The sequence below is a fragment of the Acomys russatus genome, chromosome 17 (genome assembly GCF_903995435.1).
Source record: "Acomys russatus chromosome 17, mAcoRus1.1, whole genome shotgun sequence".
Classification (NCBI taxonomy): Eukaryota; Metazoa; Chordata; class Mammalia; order Rodentia; family Muridae; genus Acomys; species Acomys russatus.
Window position 1 is genome coordinate 51,167,179 of NC_067153.1, and position 20,995 is coordinate 51,188,173.

Consider the following 20,995-nt stretch of genomic DNA (forward strand, 5'->3'; position numbering starts at 1 on the left):
CAAAACCAAAAAAGAAAAAGTGACAAATCAGAAGATTTGACAGAATTCGCCCAACTCTCACAAGAACAGAGAGACAAGGGAAGCTACTTAAGAGCCAGTTTTACCAGTTTTAGAGAGATGGGTTGCAGAGAGAACTCAGGTGAAGACAAAATTTGAGCAGATTGCTGAGGTCAAGCAGAGAAATTCTGGGCTGAGAGAGAAGCCAGATTAAACCAGCTAGGAGAAGAGTTTGAGCTAAAACACCTGAGTTGAACCAGCCAGCCCACAGCTCAGAACAAGGGTGAGCTTATTCAACAGCGAGTCTCAGAGACTGAAAACATTCTAGGCCGAGGTTAGATTGTACAGAGGCTAGAAGCTTCCGGGAGTAGGGCTAGGTTGGCAGAAGGAGGCAGTGAGCCTGGCAGGCAACAGTTGAGCCAGGAGAGTATGTTACTTTTACAGCCTAGTGTTTGTCAGTGTTCTGTTGCCATGAAGAGAGAACATAACCATGGCAACTAATAAGGCATTCAGTTGGGGTCTTGTGTACAGTTTGAGACATTTAGTCCATTATTATCATGCCAGGGAGAATGGCAGTATGCATGGTGCTGTCTGCTTGGAAGGGGAGCCACCTGGACCTGTCACAGGCTCACCCTCATTGACACACTCCTTCCAACAAGACATTTCCTAGCCCTTCTAATCCTTTCAAGTAGTGCCATTCCCTGGTGCTATGCATTCAAATATGTGAGCCTGTTGGGGCCATTCCTATTCAAGCCAACATAAAGAGAGACCTTGTTAATAATAATAATAATAATAATAATAATAATAATAATAATAATAATAATAATAATACAAAAACTAGTATGTACAACAAAATAGGGGTGGGATACACACTCCAAGAGTGGAAACAAAACTATGAGAAATTTACTGTCATCTTCAGCTGCACAAGTTCACAACCATCTTAGGCTAGAGACTTAAAAAAAAAAAAAAATAAGTGGGCTGTAGAGAGGGCTTAGCAATTAAGAGTGTCTGCTGTTCTTGCAGAGGACTACAGCACCAGCACCCACATCAACAGTAACTCCAGCTCCAGGGGGTCTGTGTAGAGGATTGTTAATTCAGAACATGGCTGTTTGGCAAGAGATCACATCCAAAGACCACCTAGGTCTATGTAATCTGGCTGGCAAGAGATCACATTCAAAGATCTTTTAGGTCCGTGTGATCCAGCTGGAATACAAACACACCTTTAATCCAGGAGACAGAGGCAAGGAGCTCTGAGTTAAAGGCCAGCCTGGTATAGAGCAAGTTTCAGGTACAGAAAAGCTTAGATCCATGAGTGGTGATACATGCCTTTAATCCCAACCCAAGGTAAAGATAGTTTGTAGAAGGAAGCACCTATGTTTGAAAGCGATGTCTAATTGAGTGGCAGAAAAGGTAACAAATCAGAGATTTGACAGAATAGGATATGTCCAACTCTCATGAGAAGAGAAAGGAAAAGGAAGCTACTTAAGAGGCAGTTTTTCAGAGTGAGGAGTTAGTTTTACCAGGACAGTAACAGAGACATGGGTTGCAGAGAAAGAACTCAGATGAAGACAGAACAAGCCAGAATGTGAGAAGAAGCCAGAAGATTAAAGCAGATTGCTGAGTTAGTTTGAGGCCAAGCAGAGGAATTCTGAGTTGGAAGAGAAGCAGGATTAAATAAGTCAGCTGGGAGAAGAGTTTGAGCCAGAACAGCTGAGTTGAACCAGCCAGCCCAGAGCTCAGAAAGAACAAGTAAGGGTGAGTTTATTCAGCAGTAAGTATCAAAGGGTGAAAACATTCTAGGTCTAGGTTAGATTGAATGGAGGTTAGAAGCGGCCAGGACTAGGCATAGGTTAGAAGGAGACAGTAAGCCTCCCAGACAACAATTGAGCCTGGAGAATAAAAGTTACTTTTACAGATCTGACACCCTCCTCTGGTCTCTGAAGGCATATGCACACACAAACACAGATTAATAAATAAATATTGAAAATAATCATTTGAATAGGTGCAGAGAGCCTTTTTTTAAAGATTTATTTATTTATTTGTTTATTTATTTATACAGTATTCAGCCTGCGTGTGAGTAGAGGGCACCAGATCTCATTATAGACAGTTGTGAGCCACCATGTGGTTGCTGGAGATCGAACTCAGGACCTTTAGAAGAACAGTTAGTGTTCTTAACCTCTGAGCCATCTCTCTAGGCCCAGAGAGCCTTTTTTTTTTTATGCGCCTTGGTGTGAGGGTGTCAGCTCTTGGCTTTACAGACAGTTGTGAGCTGCCATGTGGGTGCTGGGAATTGAACCCGGGTCCATTTGGAAGAGCAGGCAGTGCTCTTAACCGCTCAGCCATCTCTCCAGCCCTGAGAGCCTTTTTTTTTTTAAAGCTCATCTTTTCATAATAAAATCTAGGAATACAAGAATAGAAGGAATATATCTCAGCATAATAAGAATATATATCCACACATATATATGTGGATATATATATGGATAAATGTGGATATATATATGTATGGATAAATGTGGGACAGCAAAGCATTTCTAGATAAAGAAGACAGGTATATCCACGTTCCATTCTTGTTTTGTTTGTTTTTTGAGACAGGGTTTCTCTGTGTAGCCCTGGCTGTCTTGGAACTTGCTCTGTAGACCAAGTTTATCTCAAACTCCCAGAGATGCGCCTGCCTCTACCTCCCGAGTGCTGGGATTACAGTTGTGTGCCACCATGCCCAGCCCCACTTTCCATTCTTATTCAGCATGTTTGGATTCTTAGTCAAAGCAATAATACATAAGAATAAGAAAAGAGATACAATTAGGACAGGCATGATTATATAAAAAGTACGTTAGAGACTCGGTGAGAAAGCTCTTTGATAGTGGTAGGTTACAAGACCAATAGAAAGAAGAGTCCGTAGTGACTCTGTCTTCTTTTTAGTAGCTTTTCTATAAACCAATAATGAACATGTTAAGAAAAGAAATCGAGCTGGGGAACTGGCTCAGTGGTTAAGAGCACTGTCTGCTCTTTCAGAGGTCCTGAGTTCAATCCCCAGCACCACATAATGGCTCACAACCATCTATAATGTGATCTGATGCCCTCTTCTGGCATGAGGGTGTACATGCAGGCAGAGCACTGTATACACAATCAATCAATCAATAAATCTAGAAAAGAAAAGAAATCAGGAGCCTGTAATCCCAGCACTTGGGAGGCAGAGGCCAGCCTGGTCTACAAAGTGAGTCCAGGACAGCCAGGGCTACACAGAGAAACCCTGTCTCAAAAACAAAACAAATCAGGAAAGCAATCCAATTCACATTTGCTTCCAAAGAATTCCCAGGAATAAACCTAATCAAGAAGGTGAGAGACTTCTGCCGTGAAAGTTATGAACACTAGAAGCTGGGCCGACTTTGCGGTGCATGACCTGAAGAGTTAATAGTGTGCGATGGTCATCACACTGAAAACAAAGCTCCAGGACAATCCCCATGGAAATTCCACTGCTAGTCTTCATAGAAATAAAATCCCAAGAGGCACCTGGAAACATCAAACACCTCAAATAGCAAAGGCAATCCTGGGCAAAAAGAGCAAAGCCAGAGGGCTCATGGTACCAGGTTTTAAATGATACTAACAAAAGCTCTGGTGCCAGAGCTGTGGGCCAGGCTCTCAATCCCAGCACTTGGGAAGCAGAGGCAGCTAGATAGCTCAGTTCAAGGTCTGGCTGGTCTGTAGTGAGTTCCAGGAGCTATGTAGAGAGGCTCTGTCTAAAAAAGAGAAGTTACAGCCGGGAGTGGTGGCGCACGCCTTTGATCCCAGTACTCGGGAGGCAGAGGCAGGCAGATCGCTGTGAGTTTGAGGTCAGCCTGGTCTACAAAGTGAGTCCAGGACAGCCAAGGCTACCCAGAGAAACTCTGTCTCGAAAAACCAAAAAAAAAAAAAAAAAAAAAGAGAGAGAGAGAGAGAGAAGTTACAGCATGGTATAACAACAAACCCTGCTTACCAATGGGTTAGACCAGAGGACCCTGAGTAAACCCACAGAGCTACAGCCATCTGATACCTTACCAAGCTGTCACTCTGACAAATAGTGCTGGAGAAACTGGTCATTCATATGTAGAAAACTAAAACTAGATCCTCTCATCCTGAACTTAAAAAAAAAAAAAAATCAACATAGAATTAAAAAAAAAAAAAAAACCCTTAACGTAAGACCAGAAACACTGAAACTGCTAGGGGAAACCAGATAAGGTATTCACAAAACACAGGTAAGAGCAGGCAAGCATCTTCTGAAAGCTACTCCGTGAGGTCAGGAAACAATGGCAAGAACTGCAAATGGGTTTGCACAAAATGAAAGCGCTTCTGTACAGCAAGTACCTACCAGAATGAAAGGGCAACCTATAGAGAATTACAAAGTCTGTGCCAGCTATTCAACTGAATGGGGATTAATCTCCAAACATAAAACCACCCAAATAGTCCAGTAGGTCAAAGGGCAAATTAACTAGACAGTTCTAAAAACGAAGTACACATGATCAATAAGTAGATGAAAAACTTCAACATCCTTAACCACCAGGGAAAAGCAATTCAAGAAAAGAACAAATGCTGGCCTGAGTTAGGGGGCGGGGAGCAACCTCCGGACACTGCTGGGCTGTCTGTCGGGAAAGCAAGTTTCTGTGGCTACTGTTCTAGTTCACCTCTCTGTCACTGTGGTAAGACACTGACCATTTGGCTCACAGATTACAGTCCATTTTGAAAGGAAGTCCTGGCAGGAACTCTGTGCAAGAACTGAAATAGAGACCATGGAGGAGTGCTGCTTGCTCTCTGAGATTTGTTTGCTCACCTTGCTCTCTTCTACAGCCCAGAATCACTTGCCCAGGAGTGGCACTGTCCACAGCAGGCTGGCTTTCTCCACATCAGCTTTTCTTTTCATTTCTTCTCTCGCTGTCTCTCTCTCTCTCTGTCTCTCTCCTTTTTTAGTTTTTTGAGACAGGGTTTCTCTGTGTAGCCTTGGTTGTCCTGGACTCACTTTGTAGACCAGGCTGGCCTCGAACTCACAAAGATTCACGTGCCTCTGCCTCCGCCTCCCAAGTGCTGGGATTAAAGGTGTACGCCACCAGTGCCTCACCCATCCACATCCATTTTCAATCAAGAAAATGCCCCACAGGCCTATCTGATTGAGGCAATTCCTTAGTTGAGGTTCCCTCTTCAAAATGAGTGTAATTTTTGTCAAGTTGGAAAATTCTAGCCGGCACAATTGACTCCTTGTCAACTTGACACATAAATACTTTAAGTCACTCTTAAGTCAGAACTTTTCCTTTCTTGTTTATCCCCAAGATCACATGTTAATATCATAATATACAACACTGAATAACTTCAATTAAAAATCCCACGGTCTCAGTCTAGAGACTTGGCCCTGCAGCTAAGAGCATGCATGCGCTGCTCTTCCAGAGGACCCGAGTCCAACTTCCAGCACCTAAATCAGGTGGCTCACAACTTGTGTGTAATTTAGCTTCAGAGCATTCAAGGCTTCCAGCTTCTGAGGACACTTGCACACATGCCCACATATAGACACGCACGTGTACGTACACACACACACACACACACACACACTTTTTAGAAATTCCTTTTCCTTAAATCGTACAGTCTTTTAAAATTTTCAACACTGTAAAAGTAGAAGGTGTCTAAGAATCCAAAGTCTCTCCACTGTGGGGCCTGTAAATCAGAAACAAGTTTCTTTTTTCAAAAGGGAAGAACCAGGGCACAGCTACAGTCAAAGCAAAACAAAACCAGATTCCAAGTCCAATAGCAAATTGCTCAGTGTCCAATGCCTTAGACTCACTCACGGTTTGCTGGACTCCACTTCTCCAGATCTGCCATCCACAGCACACACAACACTCCCCGCTTGCTTATACAACCGAAGTGGGCTTGGGCCCTCCCACCAAACGTTAATCAATAAAATGCCCCACATGATTGCCTGCAATCTGGTGGAGGCAATTCTTCCATTAAAGTTCCCTCCTCACAGGTGACTGTACTTTGTGTAACATAGACACAAATGAACCAGCCATTGTGGAAATCAGTATGAAGGTTCCTAGAAAAAAAAAAAGCGAAAACTGGTACTAGGATATGACCTGGCTTTAGCACTCCTGGGTATGTACCCCACAGAGTCTAAGTCAGCCTACTTCAGAGACACCTGTACAACCATGTTTATCCCAGCACTGTTCACAACCAACCTATGGAGTCAGCCCAGGAGCACACCAACAGATGAGTGAATAAAGCACATGTGAGACACAGGCACACATATGTGAGCATGTATATAAGCACACATACTGGAATTTTGTTCAGCCACAAAGAAGAATAAAATTATGTTACTTGCAAAAAAAAAAAAAAAAAAACAGATGGACACTGACAATGAGACAGGTTAACGCCTGGCAACACGGCCCCTACCTCAAAGAGGATGATGAGCATCAAAGAACCTCCTTATGGAGATGGCTTCAAATGTGGCAAACAGGCCACTGGGGAAAATGTTCTCATTTCTACCACAGACAGAATTCTTATAAGGATGTGGTTAAAGGGATTTGTTGTGTGTTCCTGGTCAGGATAGAAATGTTATTACTTCTTTGGAAAACAGTTTGGCATTGCCTGTACAGGTGAACTTCCTCAAGTCCTTGTTTATACAATTCCATCTCAAAGTACAGATAGACTCTGGACACCTGTCTACATGGAAAGACATGTACAAGGATGGAGAACCATTCTCATGAGCAACACAGCTGGCTAAAGCCAGACATCCACTAACTTGAATCAAGCACATGCTGTGTGCAGACAAAGCCTGGCCTTGCTTACTTCTCTTCATCTGTAGACTGGGCTGGACAGACATTTCTAAACAGGGCTGCAAGTACAAGAGACAGCTGGTAAGTCTCCCCTTTCAAAAACAGGCAGAGCCGGCTGGAGAGATGGCTCAGAGGTTAAGAGCACTGTCTGCAGGCAAACACTGTATATGTAATAAATAAAAAACTCTTTAAAAAAAAAAAAACCAGGCAGAGCTTCATAACAAACATACTAAAGTTTATATCCAGAACACGGTTCTGCAATGGAGGCAAAAATATTCATGTACAAAATATTTGAACAGATATTTCATAAAAAGGTACTTGAATGTCCAGTGCACACACAAAATAGTAACCATTGTTAGTCATATGAGGTAAATGCAATTCAAACTCCAGCATCAGGGGCTGAAACTAAGAGACCACCACTGTCATTGATGGCCTTAGAGACAGTGGGACTTAGGTAGATGGAGCCAATACTTGAGAAAGACCAAAGGCTCATGCAATAGCCAATTTTATTCAGAGCCCCAGACAAGTTATACTCTGAGGGTTAAGAAAGGTCACATGGCCGGGTGTGGTGGCGCACGCCTTTAATCCCAGCACTCGGGAGGCAGAGGCAGGCGGATCACTGTGAGTTCGAGGCCAGCCTGGCCTACAAAGTGAGTCCAGGATGGCCAAGGCTACACAGAGAAACCCTGTCTCGAAAAACCAAAAAAAAAAGAAAGGTCACATGCCAGGTGATGGTGGCACACGCCTTTAATTCCAGCACTCGGGAGGCAGAGGCAGGCAGATTGCTGTGAGTTCGAGGCCAGCCTGGTCTACAAAGTAAGTCTAGGATAGCCAGGGCTGCACAGAGAAACCCTGTCTCGAAAACATAAAAAGAAAGAAAGAAAGAAAAGAAAGGTCACATGAACCAGCTGGGTATGGTGGCGCACACCTGTAATCCCAGCACTCAGGAGTCAGAAATAGGCAGATCTTTGTGAGTTTGAGGACAGCCTGGTCTACAAAGTAAGTCTAGGACAGCCAGGGCTGCACAGAGAAACCCTGACTTGAAAAACAGACAAATGCTGGGCAGTGGTGGCGCATGCCTTTAATCCCAGCACGTGGGAGGCAGAGGCAGGCAGATGGCTGTGAGTTCCAGGCCAGCCTGGTCTACAAAGCGAGTCCAGGACAGCCAAGGCTACACAGAGAAACTCTGTCACAAAAAAACAAAAAAAAAAACAAAAAAAAAAAAACCCAAAATAAATAAATAATAAAAAAAGACAAACAGACAAACCAAACCAAACCAAAAAGAAAAGGGGGTGGCGGGAAGCAAGATCACATGAGTAAAGACACATATCTTGGCTCAGAGATTCTTCTACAAGGCCCACCTAGCAGGAATGGAAACGTATCTATGAGAACACACATGACATGAGTGGACAAGCAGACTGTGTGTGGTATGCTCATTCAGTGTGAAGCTACCTCAAGGGCAAAAGGACCAAAATACTGATGCACAGTTAGATTACATCTGAGGACCCTCGGAAACATCGCTGTCCTAGTCAGTTTTTGTCAACTTGACACAAGCTTGAGATCTCTGGGAAGAGGAACCTCAGCTGAGAAGATGCCTCCATCAGATTGCCTGTAGGCAAGTTAATGGAGCATATTCCTGATTAATGATTGGTGCTGAGGATCCGGCTCACTGGGAGCAGTGCCACCCTTGGGCAGGCTGTCCTGACTGGTATGAAAAAAGGGTATAAAGAAGCCATGGAGAGCAGATCAGTAAGCGGCACTCCTCAGTGGCCTCTGCCTCAGTTCCTGCCTCCAGGTTTCTGCCTTGCCCTGACTTCTTTTTGTGATCTTAGAGTTATGAGATGAAATAAACTCTTTCCTCCCCCAGTTGCTCTTGGTTATGATCTTTACCACGGCAATAGAAAGCCAATTAGAGAACACATCTCATGAAAGAAAGAGCCACAGCACAAAGGAGGAAGGCTGCATTATATACTGTTTATGTCCCATTCTAGAAAGGGCACTGGAATGTGCCCTTTAAGGTCAGGCTGAGGGGAGGTCAAGTGCAAACACATCTGGGGAAACAGCTCTACAGCCTGTATGTGATGTCACACAGACAACCACGAGGCCAAAGCTGGCAGATTATATGTACATAATATCTTAGTAAGAAAAAACAAAGCCAGTAGTGCTCATACATAGAAATAACCCAACAAGATAGCATGATGGACGAGAGAGCTTATAATAGCCTCAAAACAATACAAACCCTTAGGACTGAGTTTAATAACACACATTCAAACTGCCATGGGGAAAAAAAAAGATAAAATATCCTGACACTTTAGGACATAGTGGCACAGAAGAGGAACTGCTCTGTCTTCTCTGGGAAACTTCAACAGCCATGCGACTTCCTAAGCAAAATGTATGTGAGTATAATCCCAGCAAACCATGTGAGTTTTCCATGGATTATGCTCGGCATAAAGAAATGTTCTTATTTCCAGATGGACAAAAACTGGCAGGAAAATACTGCATGGGAAGAGCTGAGTACCCAGGAAGCACAGTTGCATTCTGGGTATAGAGGAAGAGGACACTGTGTGTGTGGAGGGAGTACAGCTGCAGTCTGGGTGCAGAAGAGGCAAAGCCCTCATCTGAGTCTATAGGAAGCACAGCTACACTCGGCGTAGAGAAAGCACCACTGCACCCTGGGTATAGAGGAAACATGGCTACTCTGGTCAGAGGAGAAAGCTGAAGGTGTGACACCAGACACCCAGGGCAGAAACAGCCCCTTCACAAGCTCCTGGAATAACAGGGTGAAGGAGTCATTAACCGTGGGAAATAAAAGACAAGTATTTCTAATCATGACATCATTTTATAAAGTGGAAGAAAATAACCTAAAAGCCATTAGAGAAATAGACAAAAGGTACAAACAGACAATTCACAGAATCTTCCCCAAACTCACGATCTGCTTTGCAGGTGGAAGCACGCCAAATGACAGCCACCCGGAAGGCCTGGCCCTGTAGAGCAAGTGGTGGTAGGACATGCACAGTACAAGATTTCCTTCAAAGGGCCGGAAATACACTAAGTACCCAAAGGACAAGCTACACAAGCCATGGCAAACCTACCTGGTGGAGTTCCATGCATGGATGCAGGATTTCCAGGGATACTGGTACATGAAAACAAGGCATCTACAGAAAGAGAAATAAATGTGCATCTCTGGCCATCTTTGCAAAAATAAACAGAAGCGACACTAATGTCCAAAAAGAGGCAAGGAGGTGGTATCAGAACAAAGTCCAAGAATGGAGTCATGGGAGGGAATTCTGAGTGCTTGGGAGAAAACTCCAAGTAAACAAGACAAAAGTCGTGTGACCCCAGTATCTCAAAAACACGAATGTTTTTGCAGTGTGCTTTCGTGCCCCTCCGCAGTGTAGTGGATGAAAGTGAGTTTACTTTAGATTATTTGTTACAGCTACGTATTGTTTGTTGTTCATGCGCTTCTATGGAAACAGGTTTGTACCACGTGCGGCTCGTCCTTGCGATTGTACACTTTACTTGACTCTTTTTTTTTTTTTAAAGATTTTATTTATTTATTATGTATACAGAGCTCTGCCTGCATGTACATCTGCAGGCAGAGGAGGACATCAGATCACATTATAGATAGTTGTGAGCCACCATGTGGTTGCTGGGAATTGAACTCATGACCTCTGGAAGAGCAGACAGTGCTCTTAACCACTGAGCCATCTCTCCAGCCCCTTTACTTGACTCTTATTAGCCTCAAGGTATAAACTGTCTGATGCTCTGAACAAAGTTGGCTAGTGTGAGACTTTAGTCCACCTCGGTTATCGGTTTTATTCTCCCAGGTCCCACCATCTACAGCAGTGAACAGAGGTGCGGGAAGCTCGCTCCCTGGGCTTAACTCTAGGAGTGCCTCGATCCCTAGAAGTATACTCCTGTTCTACAAATGAAAAATGATGGGTGGTAAGACTGAAAGCAAGTGCAAAGGCTGGCAGGCACACACAAACACATTACCTGCATTTCAAGTGGAAAACCATACTGAGGAAGGGCAAAGGCCAGCCCAAGAAATTTATCAACAGTGTTTGCACACCTAGTCGTGGGCAGGAGGGTGAACTGCAAACAGGCAAGTTTGTTCTGTGCAGCACACTGAACAGCAATTCTAGAACTACTTAATGTGTATTTTGTTGTTGAACAAAGTACCAAATGTATGGACACTGCCAAGAGCCAGGACTCTCACCGTGGAGGGGAGCTGCACAGTTGTGGCACGAAGAATAGCAAGAACTATAGGTATTGCGGTGGAGGACATAGCTCAGTGGTACATCACGCATGAGGCCTTGTGTTCAATCCCAGGTCCCACAAAACAGAACATATATGGCCCGTGACTGTTCATACATGTTCATGTGGTAGGCACATGTGGGCATGCCTGTATTTCCTAACTCGTCTACAGGAAGGGTCCCAGAGCAGACATCCTAAGAGTAACAAGGATACCCAGCCGCCTCAGATCTTGGCCTGAAGCTATGCTCCATCAAAGGAGCCGGACACTTGAGACATGGCTAATCCCACATGCACACGACATAGCTGCGTAGTGTCCTGTGCATACACACATGAGCTTGTGTGCTGTGTGCTTGCATAGTTGATGCATAACATGCACACATCATCTGTCATCAGTGTGACTGGCTCTCACACTTCATGATTGTTTAGTACAGTGTGAGAGCCAGTGGCCCCTGCTGTGAAACCAGGGCAGAGACTGTCTCCAGAAGTAACCACGTAACAAGATACAATATAAGAAAACATAATCTTTATTTCTGTTCTTTTATGAACATATGTATGTCCGAAGAATTAGTCTGAAATGGAGATGGGATGCCTTGGACTCTAACAGCTACAATAATGGGTGGTGTATGTATGTGTCCACTGTGCTGAAGCCCTGGGTTTGTATTATGGTCTCCTGAGGTCATGGGCAACAAGTGTGGTTCAGGGACAGGAAATATACTGAGAGTCATTACAGTGAAGGTGGCAGGGTGTTCTAGCCTGGCTCCCAGTATAAACCATTCTGTGGGCCACCTAGACATGGCAGACAGATCTGGGCAGGCCACTATCACACTTGGTGATGTGTCCTGGGATCCACGCCCTCAGCCCTGTGCCTAGGTGTGGCTACGGCAGGGCCCAGCCTGCTGCAGGCTGACTTCAGGGACATGGTGGAGTCCTTGGTCCTTTGCTGTTTTCCTGAATTGTCTTCGCTGAGTCAGAAGGTGAGCACACTTGCTGCTCCTGGAGAGCTCTCGTCCTCTTAGGCTGGCCTAAGCAGCCGTTCCAGGAGCACCAGCTTTGTATGAAGGTTGACGTCGAAGGGCGGCAGTTTTGTGAGATTCAGGCTCACTCCTGCCGTGCCCTCAATACTAGCCAGGGCACGGTGCGTGTCCTTGTAGAGGGCCAGGTGCCCAGGCACCGCTTCCATGAGGATGTGTGTGTAGTCCTGCATGCCCACTGCTCCTGGCTGGACATCCTCCCTCTTGTCATACCTGGGAGAGAAAAGCCACCTGTCGCCACCACACCCATCTTTGCCTATGTTTCACACCACCCCTCCCCACTACCTAGGTGCCAGTGAAGTGACGTATGGTCTCTGTGAGAAGCAACTTCACGGCAGCTACAATATTTCAGAAACAAACCTCCAGTCATCGTTGACCTGTAGAAACCGCGACACGCCTGTCTGGGCAGCAGCCACATCAATGTGCAGAAGGACATCTAAGAAAACCAAATCTCAGTGAGAAACTGAGTTAGGAGCATGGCCCTTCACTCAGGCCCAGGCTGGTGCCCAAGGAACACCCTGTACCAACCTGTCTGGGGTGGCACCAGCTCATGCAGCCGCTGCATCGCAACACCACCAGGATAGTTGAAATGGGACACATAGAGGGATGTGGCTGTGTATGCTGCATTTGCCATGATGTGTCCAATCACGAGCAGAGTTCCCACTTTGTACAGCCATGACTTTTTATAGTTATTCAGGCTGAAAGAAGAATGGCAGTCAAGGGAAAGGATACGGTGGCAAGAACCCCACATATCCAACCACATCTAGGAAAAGTGGTGTAGACTGTCAACCCACTCCAACTGTAGCAAGTCATTATAAGCGATTAAGTTCATCAAAGCTATATCTGGATAATCAGCTGAAGAAAAGGGCTTTGAAACCGCTTTAGCTAAAAAGCACCAACTCCTCCACAGTAACAAAAAGCAGACAAACGCCTGGCATTCCCAGGTTCTTCTGTGTGTCTTTGACTTAAGACTCTGGGTCCCTCACCTGCTTAATTCTGAGTGTAGATACATCAAATCTTCAAGGACTCTGTCTACAAGCTGATGATAGCTAACCCACTTCATGTTCCTTCAAGGCTAAAGGCACAAACAGTAACTAGGCATCTTCCTGTCAGCTTTGACGATGTCCTGCTCCAAACCCACAGAAAGCACCTTAAGTCTCCAGTTGTCCTAACCCCACAGACAGACAGATCACCCATGATGAGGTCACCCTGGCAGCAGGAAGACTCATCTCAGGGGAACTGAACTGTCTTCTCACCACCTTGCAGAACCAGAACTGAGATAATCATCAGCCAGACCACACTGTGACCAAGACTACTTAATTATGCATACCTCTTGCCCCTAGCTAATACTGCTTAAACCTAAAGCTCATGTCAGTGCATTCTCATCTGTTCTTCTCCCCAGCCCCACCCCCAGACAGAATTTCTCTGTGTAGTCCTGGCTGTCCTGGACTCGATTTGTAGACCAGGCTGGCCTCGAACTCACAGAGATCCACCCGCCACTGCCTCCCAGAATGCTGGGATTACAGGTATGCACCACCACACCTGGCTCTTCATGTGTCCTTTTTAATGTGCTTATTCATATGGGGACAGATAGGCTGTCAGGAGGCCTGAACTTAGGCTAAACTTGTCATAAAAAACTCAAGTAACCAGACAGGCATGGTGGCACACGCCTGTAATCCCGGCACCCAAGGAGGCACAGGCAGGCTTACTGCTGTGAGTTTGAGGCCAGCCTGGTCTACAAATCGAGTCCAGGACAGCCAGGACTATACGGAGAAACTTTGTCTCAAAAACCCAAAAACAAAGTAACTCTACTCACGTTAAGCTGGCAAACCTACTCTTCCTTTTTTGAGACAAGGCCATATTATATAGACCACACCAGTGTCAAACTCAGCGACCCACCTGTCTGCCTCCCAAGTGCTGGGGTCAAAGGTGTGTGATACCCAGCACAGCAAGCCTATTTCTAACGAAACTTTTAAATACCTATCAACCAGGTAATTTTAATCAGCACCCCAGAAAAAACAAAGTAAAAGAGCAGACAAGCATCTCAAAGACAGAGCCCTCACACGTAGGTGCAGCCTCTAGCAGCCATGATGTTGAACGCGGGGAAGGTATAGATGATGAAGCGCAGTTCCTTGTGCGGGAGGAGCGAGTACAGAGCCACGAATCCGAGGCTTGGCAGGGCCAGCGCATGGGTCCTCCTGTCCACTGCACCCAGGGGTATGAAAAGAAGGCTGCAGCCCAGGCCTCGGGGCAGGGCAGAGTAGAAATACCACAGGAGTGGGGAGGTCTTCAGGTCCGGGTTAAGGAGGCACAAGTATGTCAGAGATGGAGTCACTGACCACTTAATGGAACTGTGATGATAACAGCATAAAGGCTGAAGTGGCCCCCAGGGCAGTTATGCCAAAAGACACACCGGAGGCCTGCTTAGGAGGTATGGGGATGGCTGGCCTTGGGCACAGCATACCCTTCCCAGCTAAAATACAACTGAGGGTCCCAGAGGACTATGGGAAGCTCCTTTCCCTCCCTCAAATGATATATTTATTTTTATTCTATATGCATTGGTGTTTTGCCTGAATGTATGTCTGAGTAAGGTTGTTAGATCCCCTGGAACTGGAATTACACACAGTTGTGAGCTGCCCTGTGGGTGCTGGGAGTGGAACCCAGGTCCTCTGGAAGTGCTCTTAACCACTGTGCCATTTCTCTAGCCCCAGGAGGTTCCTTCACAGTACTACTAGATGAGAGCAGTATGTCACCAAATCCTAGCTGTGCTGCCCTTTCTTACCATCAGTCCATCTGAAATATCTACGATAAATGTTTTAACTAGCAAACTGTTCTGTGGACCATGAGTAAGCTAGGAAATCACCTAGTCTTAGGGCGATGTCACCACAGGATAGGTAGAAGGCAGCACAGGCCTCAGCACCATCCAGGATCAGCAAGTCCCAGGTATGAGTCCCAGGAAAAGTTCCTGCCTTGACCCTCAGACAGCCACCCTACCTGTGCCAGGGGGCTGGGGTTGGGGGCAGGGCCAGTGGGCTGACTAGCCTGCACTTTCACTCTAACACTGAAAGGATACGCCCCAGTTGGAACTTTTGTTCAGGACAGTGTTATACCAAAGCACTGTTCCTTCTGGCCATACACAGTACTGCCAGAAATAGGAGTCCACAGCAACCGTCAGCCCTAATAACAGAACAGAAGTGTCCTCAGTAAGGAATATGGCCAACTGTAAAACTCAAGCCTCAACCCACATGTGCACTGTGCTTAACTGCCCCCACAAAGTAGCCGTGTGGCCCCAGAAACTGCCAGCAGCTTCCTATAAAGGGGCTGGTGGCATCTGATAGCATTTCCCATCAAGGCCACACTGCCCTCCTGCAGCCTGGCCAAGCAGCTTGAAAGACAGTGGGTAGATGAAGCTTCCAAGTAGAAGCCACCTCTAGAGACAGGACTGGGATGCTCTCCTGCAGGCAAACTTCAGATCATCTCACTTACATCTCAAAAGGGGTGGGGGATGGGGGACAGGCGACTCAGTAGTTAGGCTGGCATTCTGCTCTTTCAGAGGACCAAACTCAGTTCTCAGAACCCACAAGGGAAGGCTCACAATTGCCAGTTACTGTAGTACCAGGAAACCCAACATAGTCTTCTGGACTCTATGAGGGCCTACAATCACACACACATTCCCACACACCAACACATGTATATATGCATAAATAAAAATAAAGCAAAGCTTTAAAAAGTTTCTTGGGGAAAAAAAAAAGGTTTCTTGGGGACCAGTGAGATGGCTCAGTGGGTAAAGGAGCCTGCTGCTAAGCCTGCTGAACTGAGTTCAGTCCCCTACATAGTCAGAGAGAATTAACTTCCACAAGAGTTGCAGCAACAGTTTAGTAAAGTGCTTCCCTCGCAAGCAGGAAGACCTGAGCTGTATCCCAAAGCTCACAGAAAAAGCCAGGTATGGGTTGGGTATGGTGGTGCATGCCTTTAGCAGGCAGATTTCTGTGAGTTCGAGGCCAGCCTGGTCTACAAAGTGAGCCCTAGAATAGCCAGAGCTATGCAGAGACCCTGTTTCAAAAAAACCAAATATATCTAGGTATCTAGGTATGAGGCTGTCTTAGCATGCACATGGTGGCTAACAACTGTCCATAACTTCAGTTCCAAGGGATCTAATGCCCTCTTCTGCCCACCACAGACACCAGGCACGCATGCAGTACACAGACAGACAAGCAGGCAAAATACCATGCACATAAAACAGAAATAAATATATCTCAGAAAAACTAGAAAAAACAAACAGAAACAAGGTGGCTAACTTCAATGACGGTGAGCTTGAGCCCTGGATGCTACATGTGTGTACACACACACACACACACACACACACACACACACACACACACACACACACACCGACAAACTTGTAATTTTAGTGCTGTGGAGGCTAAAGCAGGAGGAGCTCGGATTTGAGGCCAGCCTGGCTATGCAGTGGGTGGGGTGGCTTGAATCAGCTGGCCCTGGCAGGCTAATGAACTTGAATGTTTGCGTCTTAGCTGTTGGACAGTTTGGAAGGATTAGGAGGTGTGGCCTTACCAGAGGAAGTGTCACTGGAGCTGGGCTTTGAGATTTCAAACAAGCCCACACCAGGCCCAGCCTCAGTCTGTCTCTGTCTGCTGCCTAAGGATCAGGATGTAAGCTTGCAGCTCCAGCTCCGGTGCCACGCCTGCCTGCTGCCATGATTTCTACTGTGATGATCATGGACTTACCCTCTGAGACTGTAAGCCAGCCCCAATTAAAAGCTCTCTTTTATAAGTAGCCTTATCATGGTGTCTCAGCACAACAAGAGAACAGTGACTAAAGTAGTAGGACTCTGTGTCAAAATCCCAAAATCCCAAACTGAAATACACACAGACAAGCCCGACTTGCCTAGACAGAGAGCCCCTGCTGGGACGGCATGCCGGAGCAGTCTGGCCACAGACATTCTTCTTTCGTACAAGGTCAGCAGCAGCATCAGGCCCAGCAGCATGCACAGCTCAGCCCTGAAGCCAATAACGACAAAGGCCGAGAGCCAGACAAAGCGGGTCCACCTATGCTGCAGCCAGGCTGTGAGGGCTGGTAAAACTGCAAGACACAAAACACACAGAATAAAGGGGGCTCGCTTTATTATAAAACACATACCCAAATCCCTCTCTAGGGGCTGGAGTGATAGCCCAGCAATTTAAAAACTGGCTCTTCTTGCAGAATACCTAGGCCCCACTCCTAGCAACCACATGGCAGCTCACAACTGTCTGTAACTCCAGTTCCAGAGGCTCTGATGACCTCTTCTGGCCTCTGCAGGTACTGCATGCACATGATGTGCTTACATACAGCAGAACACGCACGCACGCACGCACGCACGCACGCACGCACGCATGCGCACACACACATGCACAATCTCTAGAAACTGCTCAGCACTGCAGAGTTTAAGGGAGAAGGATCTGGCATTCAAAGCCACACAGGACTACATAGTGGGACTATGCCCCAAATTCTCCAAAACCAAAGCACACACCAGTGAGCCCTAGAGAAGCCTACTTGCCTAGCCAGAATGCCTTCTGGGTGGCACACAGGTGCTCCAGGGTAGTGTTCCCTAGAAATCACCAACTCTGAGTGCAGAAAAGCTTGCTTCAGTCATAAGAGACCCTGAGTAGTCTATGAGGTGCATGGGGCGCAGCGCTGTGCGCAGGTGTGTGTTTAGCTAGGGTGGGCGTCAGAAGACGCATCCCGACGGTACATACCCACAGCCAGGGCCAACACATTGGGGAGCGTCCTGGTGCAGTAGAACATGAGATGAAACTGTGTGGCTGATACCCAGCAGAACACAGCCGCCACCTTGGGCCCGAACTGTCGTCTTACTTCTTTTTGTAACGTCCAGAGTCCAAAAATCACACCAAGCCCAAGGACTGCGCGGACTAAATCAAAAGAGCAGTAAAGTCACTGACGTGAGGGACCCAACAGCAACAGATGATGAAGCCAGGGCACCGTGAGTGTCACTTGCAGGGCTAGTCAGCGGCCATTAGGGCCCTGGGGCCTGTGTTTGCACTGAGGCCTATGCTATTCAAGCTTCTGACTTCCTTTCAGCCTGAGGCCCAGCTGTCTGTTTGCAGGGAGGTGGGGGTGGGAAGCCAGAGAGCCGTGTAGAAGGGCAGAATAACCAGAGGCCTCTGCTGCAGGACAGTGCTGATGAAGGGTTGACTGAAACCCAACTCAGTGAACCATCCAATCTAGATGCGTGGAAACACCAGCTGCAGGGGCAGGAAGATGAACAGAGATTGTCCCTGGAGCAAGCGGTCTTTTGAAGATAGGCGAGTCAGGTACCTCGGGACAGGGCCAGTTCACATATGCTCAGAGTAGACAAGCCTTATTAGCCACTCGCCAGTGGGTGCAAAGTCCTAAAGTGATGGCACAAGAAGCTGGCAGTCACGGCAGGGTGGGAACTGACTTCTAGAAGCTGAGCCAGGGTTCAGACGCCCTGCCCAGCACCGGGCTTCCCTCTTTCTGCATGCTACTGGATTCAAAGCATAGATGCTTCATTTTGGGACCCGTGTCCATAAGGGTCTACATTCTCCCAGGAAGCCCATCCAGCACTTCTCTTTACAGCGCCCAGGCAAAGTGCTCTACTTCCTCCAAGGTTCCATCTGCTCAGTTTGTCACCTGGATCCTAGGGCTCCTCCTGCTTCCCATGTCCCCCAGCTTCGGTGCAAATGCTGGGCAAGGGCAGCTGACCACACAGGCTCCAGTCTAGGATTGCTACCACAACCCTGACAGGAATCTTTGGGCCTCGTGCAGGAGCTGACATCACCCGAAATCCTAGGCTTGCAGCAGCTGAGGGGGCTAGCTCGCCCAAACAAAACTACCACGGACTTCCTTCAGGGGCTAAAGCCTGCAAGCTGCCCCGCAGTGGCAGGGCTCCCCATCCTAACCAGCCTTCTGAGAAGTGGGCTGAGTTCCCCCAAGAATTTAGCTTCTAAAGTTTTCCCCCTGGGCTAGATAAACTGAGCCCTGACTATGGCCAGCTGTGTTAGACACAATAAAATTTCCTGAATTCGAAAAGTGTGACTGTTGGTTAAAAGAGGTGTCAGACAGACTGTGTGCACAGAATGTTCTCAACCTAGTGTAAAATATGTATGGGGGATTGCCAGGCGTGGTGGCCCATGCCTTTAATCCTGACACTCAGGAGGCAGAGGTATTGGCCAATGGATCTCTACGCGTTCAAGGCCAGTCTGGTCTACAAAGCAAGTTCTAGGACGGGACAGGCTATATAGTGAGATCATGTTGTCACTAAAAAAAAAAAAAAAAAAAAAAAAAAAAAAGCAGGGTGTGCGTGCTGGAGAGATGGCTCACCAGTTAAGAGCACTCACAGAGGACCCAAGTTCAGTTCTCGCTACCCACACAATGGCTCACAACCATCTCTAACTCTAGTTCCTGGGGATCTGTTCCCTTCGTCTGATTACCATGGGCACCAGACATATACATGGTTACACATACATACATGTAGCAAAATACTCATATATATTTAAAAAAAAAAAAGTATGGGCCCAGATATAGAAGTGGAGTGAGCGCCAATCTCCAGCACAGAAATGTGTCTGTCACCCACAGAGGACTCACACACCAGCCATCCCAGCTCTCAGAGGATGTGGGCATCCTGGGCTACATAATGAGACTTTGACTTAAAATAAACCAAAACAACAACAAAACCAAATCAGTAAATAAAAAAATTTAAATGGGAGCCAATGTTATCAATACCCAAAAAACAAGTATCTGAAGAAACAAAAACACTAAGTGCTCTGGTCTGATCGTTACATCACATACCTGTGCTAAAATACTGTCTTGTGTTCTACTAGTAAGATCAAATCTGTATCAATGATCAATACGGGTCTGTGGGTTACTGCGGCCCCTGAGCTGAGACAGGAGCAGTGGATACTGTCACCACCTCCTTCACTGGCCCTGCATCTAAAGGTATGTCATGAGGACGTTCATGGAGTCTAAGGTACAGGTCCTGCTTGCTTGTCCCAAGTCTGGCTGCAAGGCTACAGTGAGTCCAGCCAACCCCCCCACCCCCCCCCCCCCCCGTGATCAGGTGACATCACAGTTCTCACCCACGTGAGGCCTTACCTGTCAACTGAGAATAAAACTTGGATACTTCCAACAGCGAAAGCACATAAACCACAGGGCTGGAGAACACTGCGATCAACAGCGGCCCAAGGAATGTCCTGGGAACAACTCCAGGAAACTCAAGGTGGTCATACTGCAAGGAGAGAGGGTGGGAAGTGCAAAGGCTGGGGACATAAAGCGAGCCTAAGGTCAGAGCAGTGCCTTACCTTGTCTATATCCAGCTGGTGGAACAGCAGGTCATGGGTAGCCTGTAGGCTAAAGCTCTCCTCTACCTTGGTGTAGGGACAGGCAACAAGGTGGATGGCAGCTACAGCGACCAGCAGCCCCAGGAGCAGCAGAGGCTGCCTGCCTAGTGATTTCTTGCCAGCCATGTAGACCTTTAAACTTCACGTACCTTCATATAACCAAAGACAAAAAGTACCCAAATTAACAGTTACCTTATGCATTCAGACAGAACAGAAACAGAGCTCTTAAAACTCTGCTTGAGGTCATAGTGGTAAGATGTAGGGGAAGAAGACCACAGCCTCTAAGCCACTCCAGTAAATCCTGTGTGTGTGTGTGTGCGCGTGCGCGCGAGTGAATATATATATATATATACACACATATATGTGTGTGTGTGTGTGTGTATTTCATTCTATCAGTTCTGTTCCTCTAGAGAACCCTGACCAATACACCTTTTAACTTTTTAAAATTATTTTTTATGTGTATGGTGTTTTGCCTGCATGTATGTCTGGGCATCTCATCCCCTGGAACTGGAGTTGTGAGATGCTGGGAAGTGAACCTTGATCT

General features: G+C 46.7%; 1 protein-coding gene across 1 annotated transcript; it reads right to left on the bottom strand.

Annotated features, from left to right (window-relative positions):
• Window positions 1–11,924: 11,924 nt before the first annotated feature.
• On the bottom strand, window positions 11,925–20,660 carry Alg12 (ALG12 alpha-1,6-mannosyltransferase). The gene is made up of 9 exons (XM_051160174.1): window positions 20,413–20,660; window positions 20,207–20,339; window positions 17,830–18,003; window positions 16,982–17,176; window positions 15,150–15,253; window positions 14,140–14,363; window positions 12,605–12,774; window positions 12,437–12,512; window positions 11,925–12,289 (listed from the first exon to the last, which is right to left on the bottom strand). The coding sequence occupies exons 1-9, from the start codon at window positions 20,575–20,577 to the stop codon at window positions 12,058–12,060; spliced, it is 1,473 nt and encodes a 490-aa protein (XP_051016131.1). The 5' UTR covers window positions 20,578–20,660; the 3' UTR covers window positions 11,925–12,057.
• Between the last annotated feature and the right edge of the window lie 335 nt (window positions 20,661–20,995).

Excerpts from the sequence above, each read along its gene's own strand:
- Alg12 (XM_051160174.1), bottom strand. The coding sequence starts at position 20,577 with ATGGCTGGCAAGAAATCACTAGGCAGGCAGCCTCTGCTGCTCCTGGGG. Across the intron at positions 18,004-20,206 it reads GTTTTATTCTCAGTTGACAG|TCCGCGCAGTCCTTGGGCTT; the intron begins GTAAGGCCTCAC and ends CTTTTGATTTAG. Across the intron at positions 14,364-15,149 it reads ACAAAAGTTCCAACTGGGGC|ACCTCCCCACTCCTGTGGTA; the intron begins GTATCCTTTCAG and ends CCGGACCTGAAG.